Source organism: Neolamprologus multifasciatus, chromosome 3 (assembly GCF_963576455.1).
Source record: "Neolamprologus multifasciatus chromosome 3, fNeoMul1.2, whole genome shotgun sequence".
Taxonomy (NCBI): Eukaryota; Metazoa; Chordata; class Actinopteri; order Cichliformes; family Cichlidae; genus Neolamprologus; species Neolamprologus multifasciatus.
Window position 1 is genome coordinate 5,912,177 of NC_140441.1, and position 18,105 is coordinate 5,930,281.

Here is an 18,105-nt window from a genome sequence, read left to right on the forward strand (position 1 = left end):
TGATGAAGATGCTCGGGATCAGGTGAGGAGGAGGCAGAAGACTCGCTGTGGTGACGCCTGAAGGGACACAAGAAGAAACACAATCATGATGTGCGATACCACTGATTTCCTTTCCGATCCAATACCAAGTAATATTCAGGGTGTTATCGACGATACTGATCCGATACTGATACTTTGTACAAAAAGTTATTTTATTTATTGTATCTTAAATTATAGCGTCATAATGATTACAGGACAAATATCTGAGCCGACCGACACATCGTTTTCAAACCCCCGAGGTCTTTCGCTACTCGGGTTAAACATGATGTATAAGTCACTTAGACAACCTAAAAATGTTATTGTTTCGCTTTTTCAGTGTTTTATTTGTTCGTGAGTAAATTGGTTTGGCTGAGATCAAAGTTATTAGATTAGATTAAATTTAATTTAACTTTATTAAGCCCTTGGGAGGGTTCCTCCGGGGTTTTCACACAGCTGAATAAACGTCAAACAGAAAACTGATTAAACAAAAGTGTGAGACGGTCGAGAATTTACGCCAGCGCCCGGTTATATTTTAGATAGCAAGGAGCAGACGGCAGAGTTTCACTCCACCGAGGGAGCTCATTACCTACTACCCGGCTTTCATGCCGTGACTATGAAAGGCGGAAGAGGAAGTAGTTCCTTTGAATGTAGACAATGTTATAGTTTATTTCCACTGTGTTCCTGTTAATGATAAACTACAAATTTACCCTAAATTACTAAAATATCGATATTTTAATGTGAGAATCGATTCTAGAACATAAATGATTGGTATCGGAGGAATCGATATTTTAGGATTGATCCGCACATCACTAGTAATGTGTGTGTCAGTGTGATGTGTTGTAGTGTCAGGAGTCAGTATGCAGCTACAAAGCTTTTTGTTCAGTGTATACAAACAGCTGTAGCTCCATAAAGGCAGCATGCAGAGACTCAGTGTCTTATAATGAGAGGCTGCTTTCTCTCACACATTATGTTCACTTATTATCAACACATGTTGTTGTTCTGTGGAAGCTAACATCTTGTAGTTTCCGACACTTTATCACAGTATCAGCCTGTTTACATGGTAATACACTTTGCATGTTTAGCATGAGGCTAAAATTCCCCCTCAGTGGGTCACTGGTGACCTGCTGGATGTTCAGAGGTTCATTAAATCCAACATGACTAAAAACTCAAATGTCAAAGGAAATAAACAAAATGTTTAAAGTCAATCATTCTGATCATAATTGTACTTTGACCTTTAACCTCTCTGCTCTGTGTTGTTTCCTCTTTCAGACCAGAAGATCATCACAGCTAAGTCTGGACAGGACGTCACTCTGACATGTCGAGCTCCAAACAACAACATCATAGTTGTAAAGTGGAGCAGAGCTGACCTGGAAGATGAATATGTGCTTTTGTACCGGGATGGTTACTTTGTTCCAGAGTTCCAGCATCCATCTTTTAAGAACCGGGTGGATCTGAAGGACAGACAGATGAAGGATGGAGACGTGTCTTTGATTCTGAAGGATGTGACGAGTAATGATGCTGGAACATACAAGTGTCGTGTTTTCATGGAACAAACACGCTCATGGAAGGTCATCAGCATCATCTACCTTCATGTTGTTCCTCCAGGTGAGTGAGTAGAGTTGAGTGTGTGTGTGATCAGAGGTGAAGCTGCTTCCTGGTTGTTGATGTTTGTTTGTTGTATGGATGAGCTGGTGGATGTCAGAGGTAGACAGATGTTTCTCCAGCTGTTGTCTTTGTGGCTGGTAGTCTAGAGTTGTAGAGCAGCATTGTTTGGGTAAGGTTAGAGCAGAAACAAAGACATTTATGAATCCGTCTCTTCTTCTCTTGCTCTCTAACTCGTCTGTAAACATGTGTGGGGAAACTCAATGTTAAAGCCTACAGCTGGAGGGGGAGGGGAGGGGTGAAGCTGGTGGTTGTGAGTCTGTGAAAGTGAATCCTGCCGGTGCCATAGCTGTGAAAACGTACTTAGTTCAGACACAAAACGTCCACCAGCTTCAAAGTGTGTCAGAAAAATGTCCACATGGTGACTGATGGATGAGAGAGGTCCCATTTTTGTTGTTGTGCACAAATCATTGAACAACACAAACACTTAGAGCTGCTTTCAGTGCTGCCTGTTTTGTTACTGCGCACATTTCTGATGGTCCTACAGTCCAACGTAGCAAACATCTCCCTGAAGCCTCTTCTTAGAGACCAAAGGTTGGATCAGAGCGAGCAGCTGAAAGGACACATCTATGAATGCAGTCAGAGACTTTCTCACAACCTCACACTTCATCTGATCAGGTTTAAAGTCTGATTCAGTTATCCACCAATCGCAGAAAGGGGCGATCGTAGCTCAAGAGTTGGGAGTTCGCCTTGTAGTCGGAAGGTTTCGGTTCGAGCCCCGGCTCGGACAGTCTCGGTCATTGTGTCCTTGGGCAAGACACTTCACCCGTTGCCTACTGGTGGTGGTCAGTGTCCGGCAGCCTTACGTCTGTCAGTGCGCCCCGTGGCAGCTGTGGCTACAATGTACCTTGCCATCACTTGTGTGTGTGAATGGGTGAATCACTGAATGTAGTGTAAAGCGCTTTGGGGGTTCATAGGGACTATAAAGCGCTACACAAATACAGGCCATTTAAAATTGAAGTATGGGTTTTATCAGCAGAACTAATTGGCCAGACTGCTCTAACTGCATCACTCTGGTTCATATGTTGATAATATTTCTCTAATAATTATTCTCATATGGATTCAGGTTGTCTGTGTGTGTGAAGGAGACACGAGGCTGGGTGGACACTTAACATCTGTAATCCAGCTGTGACAGAGACAAAGAAGTGTAATGTGTGTGTCAGTGTGATGTGTTGTAGTGTCAGGAGTCAGTATGCAGCTACAAAGCTTTTTGTTCAGTGTATACAAACAGCTGTAGCTCCATAAAGGCAGCAGAGACTCACAGTGTCTTATAATGAGAGGCTGCTTTCTCTCACACATTATGTTCACTTATTATCAACACATGTTGTTTGTGGAAGCTGCAGGAACCCAGTTTAAATATTTATTATAAAACGAAAAACCAAAGGTCTGCAGAGTCTTCCTAAAATGATCTTCAAACCTCTAACCGAGCATTTATATATATGTTTTACATGTGGTTTCATTCATAACGAGTGTAACCGGTTTCTGCCCAAATAACCTGTTAAACTCTGCGTTGTGTTGTATTTTTAAGGAAGACAAGAAGTCTCTGGTTGATTGTTGCTAATTTATTTCCTGAATGAAAACGTAACGGTGTTGGGTCAGTGCAAATGGCTCGCCACACACCATTCCACACAGAACACTACAGCAGAATATTCCATTACCATTCAGCTTTACACAGTATTAAAGAAAAGTACATTAGTTCTCTATATCCGGGTAGACCACCTAGGGTAGTGACCCATCCAAATTGGTGTTAGACATGTGCCCACTAAGCACTTCTTACACTCTATGTCCATTATTTGATTGAACATGTTTTATCAAGTTTTATAGTATCGGCTTGTGGGCCACAATTGGCCCGCAGGCCGATAGTTTGAGACCCCTGCCCTAGCTAGTTGGAAGGTGTAAAGTCTCATGATAAAGAAGTACATTGTAAAAACCTTCAAAGGATTTTACCTTTCAAATGTCTCAAAGATGTATTTTAATTATAATTTTAAACAATTAACCTAACCCTGGGGGGAATTTAAACAGCATTTTTCCCCATAAATATAAATCCAGCCAGTGTATGTAGTGTCCAAATTGTCACTCTTTATTCACAGTTTTTTTTTTCTTTTTTAAAATTAATCTGCTAGACAAGGAAACAGATTCTGTTCTGTTCTTCACTCATCACCTACCTGACAGCTGACATCTCACACCTGTTTCTCACCTGCAGGTCACACAGGAGGAGACACAGAGGATGGAGGGAAGGAGGCTGGAGGGAAGGAGGACAGATATTTTTTACTGATTGTTGCTCCTGCTGCTGTTGCTGCTGTTGCTGCTGCTGTTGCTGCTGCTGTTGCTGCTGCTGCTGTTTTTTTGTACAAGAGAAAACCCTCAAAACGCAATTCTACAACTTTTAAACATCCAGAGGCTGGACAGCCTCTTTCCACAACACCGCCAAACAGTGACTTAGATGATTTGAAGATGAATTAGAACTTTCCTGAACACCCATCCTTCAGACGACTGTAGACGTCGAACATCTCTGATGATCATCATGTTCAGACTCAGACCAACAGTGTGTGTCTGTGCTGTCTGTCAGTGACTCTGAACTACAGTTTATTCATCTTCAGGCTGTTCATGAGATTTACTGACACAAAGTCAAACTGTGTTACAAACATACATGAATTTCTGATCTCAGAGTCAGTGAGTGTTTTTGTGTTGGAGCTTCAGCTTCAGCTGTTTGTAAGAACTTGTGAGAGATGAAAAACAGATACAGTTACAAATGAATGAGCTTTGACTCAGCTTGGATGTAGAAATGTTGTCCAAGTCAAACTGAGCTCTTTCCTGTTTCTTTCTTTCCTCTTTTCTGCCAGTCTTTTAGGGTCTGTCTCTACCAGCTTTGCACATCTAAATACTGGCAGCTGTAATTGCAGATAAAGGTTGTTCTACAAATTATTGACTCAGGGGGCTGAATAATTACGCACACCCCACTTTTCAGTTATTTATTTGTAAAAAATGTTTGGAATCATGTATGATTTTCGTTCCACTTCTCACGTGTTCACCACTTTGTGTTGGTCTTTCACGTGGAATTCCAATAACATTGATTCATGTTTGTGGCTGTAATGTGACAAAATGTGGAAAAGTTCAAGGGGGCTGAATACTTTTGCAAGCCAGTGTAGTAATTCTTTTCTTATCAAATTCGTAATGTTGGTTAACACACTTACATCCCCCCTTCTCCCTCTTCAGGTTCTTGTGAGTTTTGTCTCAGATGGGCTCATTTTGGATGTGCTCAATATGAGAGCAGCCTGGTCAAGTACTATTATGAATACTGTTTCTTTTCCACTTCTTTCTCCCTGTGTTCTGTTGGATCTGTAAATGTCAAATATCTGTAAATATATACTGTAACTCTAATGGAGTGAGTTCATTGTCAAAGTTTATATAGTCAGGTGTTCCAATCACTTCAATGGTGACAGGTGTATAACTTAAATTAACTTAAATCTGTTTTCTGCATTATTCGCTTGCTTGTTACGCACAAGTCTACTGTTGTTTACAGGCTGTCGGCCGACGTTTTTTTTTTTTTCCGTTTTATATACTTCCGAAAAGAAAACCTAATTTCTGCCGTTCAATACTGAACAAATTTAAACTTTTTAAAATTATGCAAAATGCAAAACGCTTAGCCGTGTCTCTGATAAAACCGCTGTAACTTCAGAGGTAACGTTCATGTGTTGATTAATGGTTTTCTTTCGTTTTTGATGTACTGCAGAATATTTTTATAAAATCCAGGCCAGTAAAATCACCTTCATGTTTATCTGTTTTATCTTCAGCTACTTTTACACAAAGGCATCTGCTGTGATGCTTAAAATAAAATAAAATAAAGCTTAGCGTCACTGACTGCAAGAACACATCAGGTTTTCAGGTTTTTCAGGTTTTCAGGTTTGCTTCCTGTAAATCACATGACTGTAATCAGAGTATAGGAGAGTAACTGAGTACACTTCCTCTTTGTTATGAAGAGCATTTTTCTCCTTTATGTTGTGTCAGTGTGTCTGAGCTGGAGTCAGTCACACAAACAGGTTGAACAGGATGTGCTCTGTGCAGCACCTGCATGTAAAACAGAAGCAAAGCTGTTCCTGTGAAATGAAACTGAAAGCCTCTCTGAGCGTCTCCCTGTAGAAAATGGAGGCTGAGCTCAGTCAGATCACTCAGCCTGCAGACAAATGGAGGAGTGTTTGAGACGTGCAGATAAACAGTCACAGCTTTGTATGTCCACATCTTTACATTTAATAATATGTTTCAACATGCACACATGAATCTAACACAGTAACAGCTGCCTTTGTTTCAGACCAGCCGAGAGAAGAAGAAGCTCATTCTAGTTCACTGACAGAGACAAAGATTTGTCGCTGTGATAACAACTCTGAGCCAATGACTCGTTCTGACAACTCTGATAACATCTCCCTCCCAGTAATACTGCTCCACAGGCCAACAGCCACGAGGCAGGAATGTTTCACTGTTCGACTTCCTGCAGTTACAGTGAAACAGTCTTTGTAATTCACATCTGTGTGACTTGTTGAAGTTGTCTTGTCAAAACAAAATTGTACATAGTGTGATCAGCTACATGAAATGTGCTCTTTTTATAGATCACTAAGCAATCCACATGTCTACGTGACTTTTCACATAAACTCTTGTGTGATAAACTTATTTAGCAACTAACAACTTCCTCTTTTCTGAGAACATACAGAATTAGAAAAGGGGAACCTCACCTCTGAGTTCTTGGAATAACTTTGTTATCTTTGTACACACATGTACAAGCTTGTATAAATAAAGAACGCAGACAGTCACAGAGCGCGAGTCTGTGACTGTCTCCTGCAAGGACGAGCACTCTGTGACTGCCCTCGCGAGTAAAGACAACTGCAGTGTTTGTGTTTTCTAACTCAGGTGTCTCAGCTGAAGAATTGTGGGGTGATTCTTAGAAATCCCCTGTCATTTCTTGTCCTGACTGTGAAACTCTTACAGATACACATGTGATGAAGCTGCTGCACGTTAAATCTGACCCTAAATCTTCTTTAAAATTTCAGCCTTTGTTGTGAACACATATTTTTCAAACACCAGAGACACACTGTGGAAAAGTAAGATGCACGTTTTGTAGTCCATCTTCTGGTAATTCTAGTTGTTTCCCTTTGGACATCCAGCATCTTGTTGTTAATGAGAGAGAGTGTAAGGTCATTCTCAGCACACAGCTCTGTTATTTCCTAACTCCTTATCAGTTCTCCTAGCGACCTTTCCTTGACCTCATTGGTGTTTTCGCCGAGGTCAGAGAAAGGAGGTTAGGAAAGGAGAGACTTTTAAAAGCCTCTCCACAGGAGAGACCTTTAGAGCACACAGGTAACGGCTAAACTGAGCATGAAGGTGTGTTTCAAACATGCTGAAGCTCATCTGGTGCAATGATTGCAGTCTGCTCCGGGGCAGCTGGAGATTCACGTGTTTTATGTTTGTCACACTTAACTGTTTCAGATCAGGACGATGTAGGTTTGAATTTGTTCCCTTAATAACAAACACCTCCATGTAGAAAATAAATTTTGTGTTTTCTTTGTCTAATATTTAAATGTGTTTGATCTGAAACATTTAAGTGAAACAAACATACAAAAACCCCAAAACCAGGAAGGAAACAAACACTGTTTCACTCTGTATGTGTTTGTTTCCATCTTATGTTCTTATATGTTGTTTGTTTGAAACTTGTGATCAGTATTTTAAAGCTCTTGAACTGAACTCAAACATAAACTACAAACTGCTCAGACATTAGAAATAAATTGTACCTCTGAGTATTTGAACCTGCTGTTGTGTTGCTTTTGTGTGCTGGTGTCACTGATGGCTGCTGCTGCTGTGACAACAGACACACAAACAGTTTGGTGAGTGATCGTGGCTCAAGAGTTGGCAGTTCATCTTTTAATCGGAAGGTTGCCGGTTTGAGCCCCAGCTCCAACAGTCTTGGTCGTTGTGTCCTTGGGCCAGAAACTTCACCCGTTGCCTACTGGTGGTGGCCAGAGGGCCTGGTGGCGCCAGTGTCCAGCAGCCTCGTCTCAGGGTGGCTGTGGTTACAATGTAGCTTGCCACCACCAGTGTGTGTGAATGGGTGGATGACTGAATATGTAAGGCGCTTTAGGTTCTGTAAGATTTGTATTGTTTATTGTCATTTATGCTTAGAAATATTTAACCATATATGCTTAGAGGTGTATAATCGATTGTGTAGTGATAGGATGTGCGATCCTTAATAGTCTGCAAAGACTTTGTGTGCATTCCAGAGTGTTCTGGCACACACACCCACATTCTGGGAGCTTGGGAGAGGGCATACCTTCTCTTATTGTTTTATGGTAGGATAAACGTAGCTATGTCTGTTTTAGTGAATTTTGTGTGGATGAACTGCTGGACTTCCAGACCAGCAGGTTTAGTGAAGTCATTTATCACGTCACACTCTGCCCCCCCCCCCCCCCCACACACACGCACACATACTTACACAACGCACAGGCAAGGTACTCTTTGTTTGTATGTAGACGTCGTATGTTAATGAACCTATGTATATTCATGTAACCTCAATAAAGAGCAGTGTTACGGGGGAGCGGACGAGAGCAACTGGGGTCAAGCGAAGGAACGGCGTTTGTCCAGTTCTCTCCCATGCACGAGAAACATAAAGAACTTTGCCTACTCGTGTCCTGCTTTGCTGTGTAATTAAATTATCTTGAACGTTCCAGCGAATAGGTTTAAGATACAAACCTATCAGGGTCCATAGGGACTAAGTAAAGCGCTATACAAATACAGGACATTTACCATGACGTTATCAGAAATCACTCTGGAAATACTCAGAAAAAAAGATGGTTTATGGTTTAAAGCTGATCTGCAGTCTGAGTGTTTAACAGCACTGCCCCCATGAGGTCAAACTGGAGCATTGTACAGTACATGTACAGTATAATTCTCATCCAGCAACCTTCTTAGACATCTGACCCTGATTCAGTGGAGACTTTAGAAACTTCAATGGTTTTTTTTTATGATAATTTTTACTGTTACTTGTTTTTGTTATTTATAATCTTTTTTTTATCGTTCAAAGTGGGGTTTTTTCTTTGTCTCTGTACTTTATGAACTTATGAGGGATCAACCAAGCATCAAAAATGAATGAAAAGCCCAAATATGGACCCACCTGTATGTACTCAAGTCTGTACCTCAGTAAACATCCACAGTGTGAGGCTGTAGGAAAGCCCAGCAGTGACACCTGGTGGCAAAGAGGTTACCTGCAGTCACGTGACCGTCTACCTGTTGCTGCGTATTATGGCGTTATTGTTGTGCCACTAATCTGAGGCCACGTAAAAAAAAATCCAAGTACAAGTGTTGTATTTTCAGGAGAAATTTGTTTTTGAGCGAACAAAATTCATTGCTGCATGATTTGTTTTATTTTTTTCGATTTTGTTTAAACAATTATTGCACACTTTCTGTAAATCCAATAAACTTCATTCCACTTCTCAAATATCACTGTGTGTGTCTCCTATATGATATATTTAACTGACATTTTTTACTGTAACAACCAACAATTTATACAGGAAAATAATGACTATTAACAAGGTTGTCCAAACTTTTGCATCCCACTGTATCTGTGTGTCTGTGTTTCAAATATTCACATATTTTCATGTATTTCAAACTTCAAATTAAGCTTGTTTGGTTATCTTTTTTATTGCATTCTTTGTACTTTGTGCGGTTTAAAGACACTGAATGATGCTCCGGCTGTTTTTAGGCTGAGGTTGTGGTTTAGTCTTTATTCTTTGTTTTCAGTAAAGAGGGGTGTGTGTCATTTAGCCACAACCAACCAAGACCTCCAATCTCCACCTCTCTGCATCACACACAGTCCCAGTTCAGACTTTATTGGGAACCAGCTCAGATACAAATCACGCATCTTCCATACTGCTCAAACTTTAAGTGCTTCTTCAAACCTGGAGCCCACAGATCTGTGCTGATCTTTAACTTTGTACATGTGGTTTCTTCTAGTGTGGGTTTAGTGTTTCTTTCTCTCAGCTTCAGTTCTTACTTTGAGTTTGTTAGTTCCCTCTGTGTTCCCTGTAGTGTAGTCTATAGTTTTGTTGTGTGTATCAGAACAATGAGGCGACTGCCGAATGTTAGAGATGCTGCCAAAAAGCCACCAAAGCCAGACTGCAGTGTAAACGCTGTCTCCAGGTGGAAAAGTGTCTCCCTGGCATGTTGACTATGTAACAAAATACAAACCAGCATGATGCCATTTTTATGAAAATGGTTTTTTTACAGCATCTCTTTTAACTACATGCTGAAATGCTTTCTAAAAACGTGTCCAATCTTTCTATGCCAATGAAGTGCAAATCACTGACTTATACATATTTCCATAAAAGCCGCTGCGTGTGGCTGTGTTGCATTCCAGATGCCTGGACCACATTACACCCACTCAAGAAAGCCACTGCATTGCCACCAGACGTGCGACAGAGTGTTTCAGACGTAAGGCACAGGAATGGGAATAAGGATTTCTGTCAATTTTCACATAAAACACCACATGCTCTGCTTCTCCAGCACTCCAGGGGTAATTTAATCTCTACTGAAGATGCAACAAAACTGTCTCAAAGACAAAAATCAAAACACACAGACACAGACACACAGTGCATTTTACACTGCGGTTCAATAAATCATAATATACTGTACTGTCAGTTTGGGCTCAGGCATCACCAATTTGTAATGACGCACCTGACAGCCTTAAGCCAACAGAAAAAAGTCTCTTTGTTTGTCACATTTTGTCACATATATGTTTTATTAGATTAGTTCGTGAATGTACAAACAGTCTAGTGGGGAACATCCAAGGACCAGGAGCCAAGTGAATGGCAACTGTAAAATACAACGCTGTCGATCTAAATTAGACAATCAGCATCCTCCATGAAGTCTGATCAGCACATTAGTATATGTGAGGGGGCAAACTCCTCAAGATGGGTGGTGACCATGGTGGCCATTTAGAAGTCGGCCATCTTGGATACAACTTTTGTTTTTTTCAATAGGAAGAGGGCCATGTGACACATCAAACTTATTGGTAACGTCACAAGAAAAACAATGGTGTGCTTGGTTTCAATGTAACTTTGTTAAACAATCTGTGACCAAAATAGGAAAGTTTAAATGAAGTGTAACATTTTCACTTTCCAGCATGTTTTCAGTGAGATATAGATTCTCTGCTGGGGGATAGAGGAAGCTGTACCTTACTAAAAACCACTGAATGAAGTTTTCTAAATGATTTACAGAAAAATCAGAGTTACTCACTCACCTGGAGGAATTCTCAGATTGATGCTGATGTTTTTCCATGAACGTGTTTCTGCTATTTTAAAAAGACACTTGTATGTTCCAGAATCAGCAGTGGTCACTTTCTTCACAATCAAAGACGCGTCTCCATCCTTCATCCCTCTGAGAGCCACTCGGTTCTTATATGATGGATGCTGGTTGTTTGGAACAAAACGCCCATCCTGGTACAAAAAGACGTTTTTCTGTCCCAGGCCAGCTCTGCTCCACTCTACAGCTGTGATCTTATTGGTAACTCGACATGGAAGCGCGACGTCCTGTCCAGACTCAGCTGTGATGTTTATCTGGTCTGAAATAGGAAACAACACAGAGCAGAGAGGTTAAAGGTCAACATGCAATTCTAAGCAGAATTATTTACTTTAAATATTTGTTTATGTCTTTTAACATTTGGATGGATTTAATGAATGTTATTGTCTTAAAGTCCAGCAGAGGCCTGTACTATAAAGCAGCTTTGGGTTCGGGGTTTTCTGTGCTAGGAAGTTGGTTCACGTCTTATAACAGTGCCATGGTAATTTATGCTGTGAACCTGCTCCAGATCAGATTAAATCCAGATTAGAGATCATGATGTATAAAAAAAAAAAATCTATGGACCAATAATGTTTTATAAGAGTTGCTATCTGATTGAAAACAAGATGCCTTTAAATGATGCCACTTCACTTGTGGAGCTTATATTAAATTTTTACATAAATTAAGTTTAAATTCTGTTTTTGTATTTAGTCTTAAACAGAACAGAATCTGCATTCAATCAACATTTTTTCATTACCTGACTGATTATCCTGATTTCCATTATCAGAGTAAATAGACAGACATGCCCTGTTGTTGATATCACTTCCCAGAACAAGGTGAAGGTCATTTTAGCCTCATGCTAAACATGCAAAGAGTGAGAAACTACAAGATGTTAGCTTCCACAGAACAACAACATGTGCTGATAATAAGTGAACATAATGTGTGAGAGAAAGCAGCCTCTCATTATAAGACACTGTGAGTCTCTGCTGCCTTTATGGAGCTACAGCTGTTTGTATACACTGAACTAAAAGCTCTGTAGCTGAATACTGACTCCTGACACACATTACACTTCTTTGTCTCTGTCACAGCTGGATTACAGATGTTAACTCCACCCAGCCTCGTTTCGTCTTCGTCTACTTTAGTTATCGTTTTCTCAGAAGGGCATCATCTAACAGTAAATCTCACCGGCAGAGACGAACACGAAGACGCTAAAAAACAGCAAAGTTGAGCCGAGCGAGACACTGACAGCAGACATTTCTTAACTCCACCCTTCAGAGTCAGAGAGAGAGAGACGTTAGGCTGCGCACCGCTGGTCTGAAAGGCTCTTAGCATATAAACCGTACGTACGAATTTACTTACTCGGGTTTCATATGTGATAGTTTGTATGCAGGACTTAGTTTAAGGGCTGAAAATAAATCTGAATAAATCCTGTCTTTCCCTCTCAAAGACTCACAAACTACTGGCATCCCTGTTAGAAAGAAACATCAATATTTGGGAGTAAATGTTTGGGAAAATTAAATTTAAAAAAAAAAATCTGCCAACATTTTAAAATTTTGTCCCTGAAACTGAAAAAAAGGTAAGTGTGGTTGCTGAGAGAGATCTGTCCTTAAATGGACTTTGGTAATCTGTTTGTTCTGTTACTGGCAGTTAAAGTTTGATATACTTTGATTTGATTTGATATAGAAAAATTAACAAAAGAAATTATTTGAAACTCTTGTAAGTCAAAACATGATGGTGGACTAAAGGTTTTACATCTTTCAGTATTACAAAATTACTGTTATTTAAAAAAACAACACGCTTTTAATCTGATCGGTTGAGCTAAATTATTGCATAAATGTGATGATGAAATTAAAGAGCTGGCCGGAAAGTCGCCCAGTTTTCATGAGAAAGCTCCTTTAACTCCAGTGTGAGAGATTACTTCACGCCTGTGAGGGATCAGGCCTGTCCTGCTATCACACAGAGACTGATGACAGACATGCTGAGGCCGTTAAGTTTGCTTTTCTGATTAATATGTCTAATGAGAATTAGCAGATTTATATCATAAACCATGAGGAGACACGTGAGGAGAAACTCTCATTCTCTTTATTTGGACCTTTGTTCTGCTGTGGAGGAGATCATCCAGCGACGTCGGGTCATCACGTCGAGGTTTTACACTGAATCTGCTGCTCCTCTTTCTCCATGTGTTCCACCACAGAGAGGTGTTGAAAATACCTGTAGTCAGCAGAGGCGTGTCACTCTTGATCCCCTCTGCCAGTGTCTCGGTGGCTCGGGGTGAGCCACTCAATGTGTGGAGCAGGTGAGATATGGCGTCGTCTGTGGAACGATTAGTCTGGTATGCAAACTGAAGTGAAGGAGTGACGTGATCTCTTACCAGTCTCTCTAAACACTTCATCACCATTGTTGCTACTGGGCACCGTGGGAATCATTGCGTCAAGCGGACTGTTGCTTCTTTGGGACAGGGACGATGATGGACTCTTTGAAGCACGGGGGAACCACTGCTTGGGCCAAGGAGAGGTTGAAGATCTCCCAGTGCTAGCTGGTCAAAGCAGGCTGTCAGGACCCGACCCGACTGCATCTGGTCCTGCTGCCTATAGCGTTCAGTCTCCTGAAAGCTTTCCTGCTCTGTGATGATAAAAGCGTCACTGGTGCACTCTGAGACACAGAAGTGTACAGAGGGGTCTGACAGCCTGAATGAAGATACTGTTACTCTTTGTGTTGGACTGCCATCTTGTGTTGCAGTTAAGAATTGTTTTTAATCTTTAAATGCACTGTGCATTTTGTGCATGCTTACACAATTAGAGTGATGAAACTCCATAAAAAGATTTGAGACAAGTAATATTAACTGTATTCATCTTGTACTGATGCTTCTTCAGAAACCACATCTACTCCTCGTGCACCGTCACATACGTACATGAAACTTTCTCTTGCACGTAAATCTGTCCCTTCTGACTTAGGATAATTGCAGTAACACAATCCAGTATTAATTGTGTGTAAATATTTATTAACAAGGTGAAGTTGAAGATGACATGGTGTAGGTGAGGAACTTACATCATTTACTCCTTGCAGCATGAGTTAAATTAAGGAAAGCTTCACAGTTCAGGATCAGAGAGAAATATCTACACATCAGCTACACCACCAGGCAAAAGTTTTAGAAACATCGATTGATTTCCACTTATTTATTTATTGCAGTTCAAGTCCAATGACTAGCTTGAAATGCTACAAAGGTAAGTATTGAACTTCCACAACAAAAAAGGGAAGGTTACCCAAAACTGAAAAATAATGTACATTTCAGAATTATACAAAAGGGCCTTTTTCAGGGAACAAAAAATGGGTTAAAATTTAAAGCTGTTCTGCTGTAATGGAGGTTCAAGCCTGAAAGCTGGTGCTACTAACTCCTACAGGTGTTCCAACCTTTCTGGATTTCTTCCAACCCTCTGTCTGCATAAAAGTGCTGGAACACACTGTGGTACCACGGATGATCTGATATCCTCATGTTGGTGTTGTTCCCAGATCATCATGAAAATGTTGTTCCAGGTTCAACATTGCAAGTGACCAATCACATTATTGTGACGTTATTCTTTTGCGCACCAACCCATTCGTGCATTTATGAAATTCCAATGTTGCAAGGACAATATCAGTTCTGCTTAGCGTTTATTAAAGGGTTAGGGTTAGGGTCCGTTGATCGGCGGACAGAGGTGGTTTCTCGCAGCTTAAGTACAGTTTTTTGTTTTACGCCGGTTTTTCCCGAAGTCGCAAAAGTATGACATCACAACATTCTGATTGGTCACTTGCAATGTTGATCCTGGAACAACCTTTAGTATGATGATCTGAGAACAACACCAACACGAGGATATCAGATCGTGCGTGGTACCACACCCATGAGCATCAGTGAACAGTACTGCAGAAAGTAGTGTGTTGCTATAGAAATGGTGAGAAAAGGGCAATTAACAATGGAAGAGAGACAGACCATCATAACACTTAAAAGTGTAGAGTATGTTCATACAGAGAAATTGCCAAGAAGAGCACAGATTAATCACGGTCATAGCCTCAGTTTCAACTTTGAAGGGAAGACTTTGAGCTGCAGGATTAACAGGATGAGTTGCAGCAGGAAAGCCACATGTCAGGATAAGACACTGGATTGCCTGGGCCACGAAACACCGCCATTAGACTACTGAAGGCTGAAAGAAGGTTTTTGGACTGATGAATCAAAATTGTAAATCTTTGGTTCATGCAGGATCTTTGTATGCCGTTGAGTAGATGAACGGATGTTTCCACAGTGTGTGGCAACCAGGTGATGGTCTGGGGCTGTTTTGTTGGATCCAGGATTGGTCACTTGTATAGAGTGAGACACACAGCAGTGGGAGCCGTTTTATTTGTTTACTAAAAAAGGTGATTGCTGCATGAGGATCAGTTTGTTTGGTTCACAAGTTCTTACAAACAGCTGAACCTGAAGCTCCAACACAAAAACACTCACTGACTCTGAGATTAGAGCTCAGAAATTCATGTATGTTTGTAACACAGTTTGACTTCAAATTTTTCAGAAGTAATTCGGGAGAAATATCTGTCATCTAAAAAGATTTAATTGGCTTTGGCAGTTGAAATTACAAGTACACAAGGCTGAACGCCAGTCTGTCTCACACCAAGGATAACCCTGTACAGCTTCTTACACTGTGACACTAACAAAGATTATTATGGCTTCTCTTCTTCTCACATCTGATGGTTTTCAGCTCAGTTCAGGACATCTTTATTCTTTAACCAGAGACTTATAGAAAACAATTATCAGTGTATGTGTGAGCATGCAGCAAAGACTCTCAAGCGCTCTGCGTCCACTCTTCAGTACTTCAGCCCAGTCTTAGCACCGGAAGAAGCTCGTGATCCTCAAAACACAGAGTGCCAACTCGTTTATGAGCACATTTGCATTGTGTATATTTTCAAATAATATAACAGCTTTATTTAATTATTTTATAAACAATTTATATTTTTTCAACCCTAACAGTCGGAGTCTGAACATTAATCATCAGACATGTTAGACGTCTACAGTCGTCTGCTGGGTGTTCAGGAGAGTCCTGACTCATGATTTCAGTCCCAGACCAGCTCTTGGGGGGAAAGAGGCTGTTCATCCTCTGGATGATTATGAGTGTTAGAATGGCGTCGTTTTCTTTTGTAGATCAAAACTCCAACAACTAAAACAACAGCAGAAACACCGATGATCAGTGCAACAGATCCTCCTGTCGGACCTGCAGGTGAGAAACAGCTGTGAGGTGTCAGGTAGGTGACGAGTGAAGAATCTCTCTCTTTGTCAAGTAGATTAGGTTAAAAAAAGAAAAATGGGTGAATAAAGAATAATAATTTGGACACTCTGCATTTGAAGTATTTCAATACTGCCAGAGCTGATAAGAGGATTTATATTTATGGGGAAAATACCATTTAAATTTCCCCTAGGGTTAGGAGACAGAGACTGACTCATAAATGTCTTTGTTTCTGCTCTAACCTTACCCAAACAATGCTGCTCTACAACTCTAGACTACCAGCCACAAAGACAACAGCTGGAGAAACATCTGTCTACCTCTGACATCCACCAGCTCATCCATACAACAAACACACATCAACAACCAGGAAGCAGCTTCACCTCTGATCACACACTCAACTCGACTCACTCACCTGGAGGAACAACAACACGCAGACGTACGTAGCTGATATATTTCCATGGGCGTGTTTCTTCCATAAAGACACCACACATGTATGTTCCACTGTCAGCAGGCGTCAGATCGTTCACAATCATAGACATGTTTCCATCCGTCATCTGTATGTCCAGGAGATCCACCCGGTTCTTAAAAGACCGATCCTGGTTGTCTCGTTCAAAATTCCCATTCTGGTACGAAAGAACATGTTCACCTTCCAGACGAGATCCCATCCATTTTACACCTGTGATGGAGTTGTTGTTGTTTGAACTTTGACATGTCAGAGTGACGTCCTGTCCAGACTCAGCTGTGATGGTTTTCTGGTCTGAAAGAGGAAACAACACAGAGCAGAGAGGTTAAAGGTCAAAGTACAATTATGATCAGAATGATTGACTTTAAACATTTTGTTTATTTCCTTTGACATTTGAGTTTTTAGTCATGTTGGATTTAATCAACCTCTGAACATCCAGCAGGTCACCAGTGACCCACTGAGGGGGAATTTTAGCCTCATGCTAAACATGCAAAGTGTCAGAAACTACAAGATGTTAGCTTCCACAGAACAACAACATGTGCTGATAATAAGTGAACATAATGTGTGAGAGAAAGCAGCCTCTCATTATAAGACATGGTGATGGGTGATCTGGCAGCAGAGAGAGGGACAAGAAATGGGCAAATAGTTCAAACTGTGAGTGCACTTTATACACATGTATGAAAAGAAGTAATTATTGCCTTGGTGTATTTGACTGTCTGCTAACCAACTAGTATAGTATTATAGTATTGTAGCACTTTTTTTTCTAATATCTCTCTAATACATTTTCCTTCCTGAAGTCTATGGTTCACAAAAACTCTTGAGGCATGCTCAGTCATCCGGGTAAATCCCCAAAAGTTGATTCTGTTCATCTGGATGTTACGTTACCAGAGATTTCGTCACTCATCCGAGACACTTGGATGAGTGACAAAATGTTCCTCCCACTGACAACATCCAGATGAACAGAATCAACCATTTGGGGTGTAACAAAAAGCTCTGTAGCTGAATACATATGTCTATATTTGTTCACGACATTTTTCTTATGGGCAAAAGTATTGATATCATGATGAACAGGGGTGGTGATTCTTATGACTTTGTGTATATAATTTGGCATTTTGTAGAAATGTAGGCTGATAGTACATACATGATATTATTTCGTTCATTTCAAAGGTTTGTTTGCATGACACACAGACAGAGACAATTGAAAGGTACAAATGTATTGTGCATGAAACGAATTCAAACGTGCTGCAGATGTGTGTCACCAGTTGATCTGGCTGTAGGCTGTGGCACTTGGCCAGAGGTGGCGCTGGTTGACTCGACTCCATGTTAGTGCACAAAGTAAACTGCTCGCTGTAGTTGTGCAACAACTGTGTCAAATGTGTAACTGTCACAGGTTAC

At 40.7% G+C, this 18,105-nt stretch overlaps 2 protein-coding genes across 3 annotated transcripts in view; one reads left to right on the plus strand and one right to left on the minus strand.

Moving 5' to 3' along the window:
- The window catches only part of LOC146521258 (uncharacterized), a 153,518-nt gene extending 136,195 nt beyond the window's left edge, over positions 1 to 17,323 (minus strand). Inside the window, exon 1 of one of the 2 annotated variants that reach the window (XM_085155050.1) lies at positions 16,660 to 17,323. In XM_085155050.1, coding sequence (XP_085011176.1) covers positions 16,660 to 16,912 — 253 coding nt within the window. In that variant the 5' untranslated portion in view covers positions 16,913 to 17,323. Of the gene's footprint in view, positions 1 to 12,183; positions 12,270 to 16,659 lie in introns of those variants that run through there. The other variant, XM_085155051.1, reaches the window with a different exon arrangement.
- LOC146521260 (polymeric immunoglobulin receptor-like) overlaps positions 1 to 18,105 on the plus strand; it is a 525,395-nt gene that overhangs the window by 128,599 nt on the left and 378,691 nt on the right. The window contains exon 4 of the mRNA XM_085154961.1: positions 1,288 to 1,623. Coding sequence (XP_085011087.1) covers positions 1,288 to 1,623 — 336 coding nt within the window. The remainder of the gene's footprint in view (positions 1 to 1,287; positions 1,624 to 18,105) is intronic.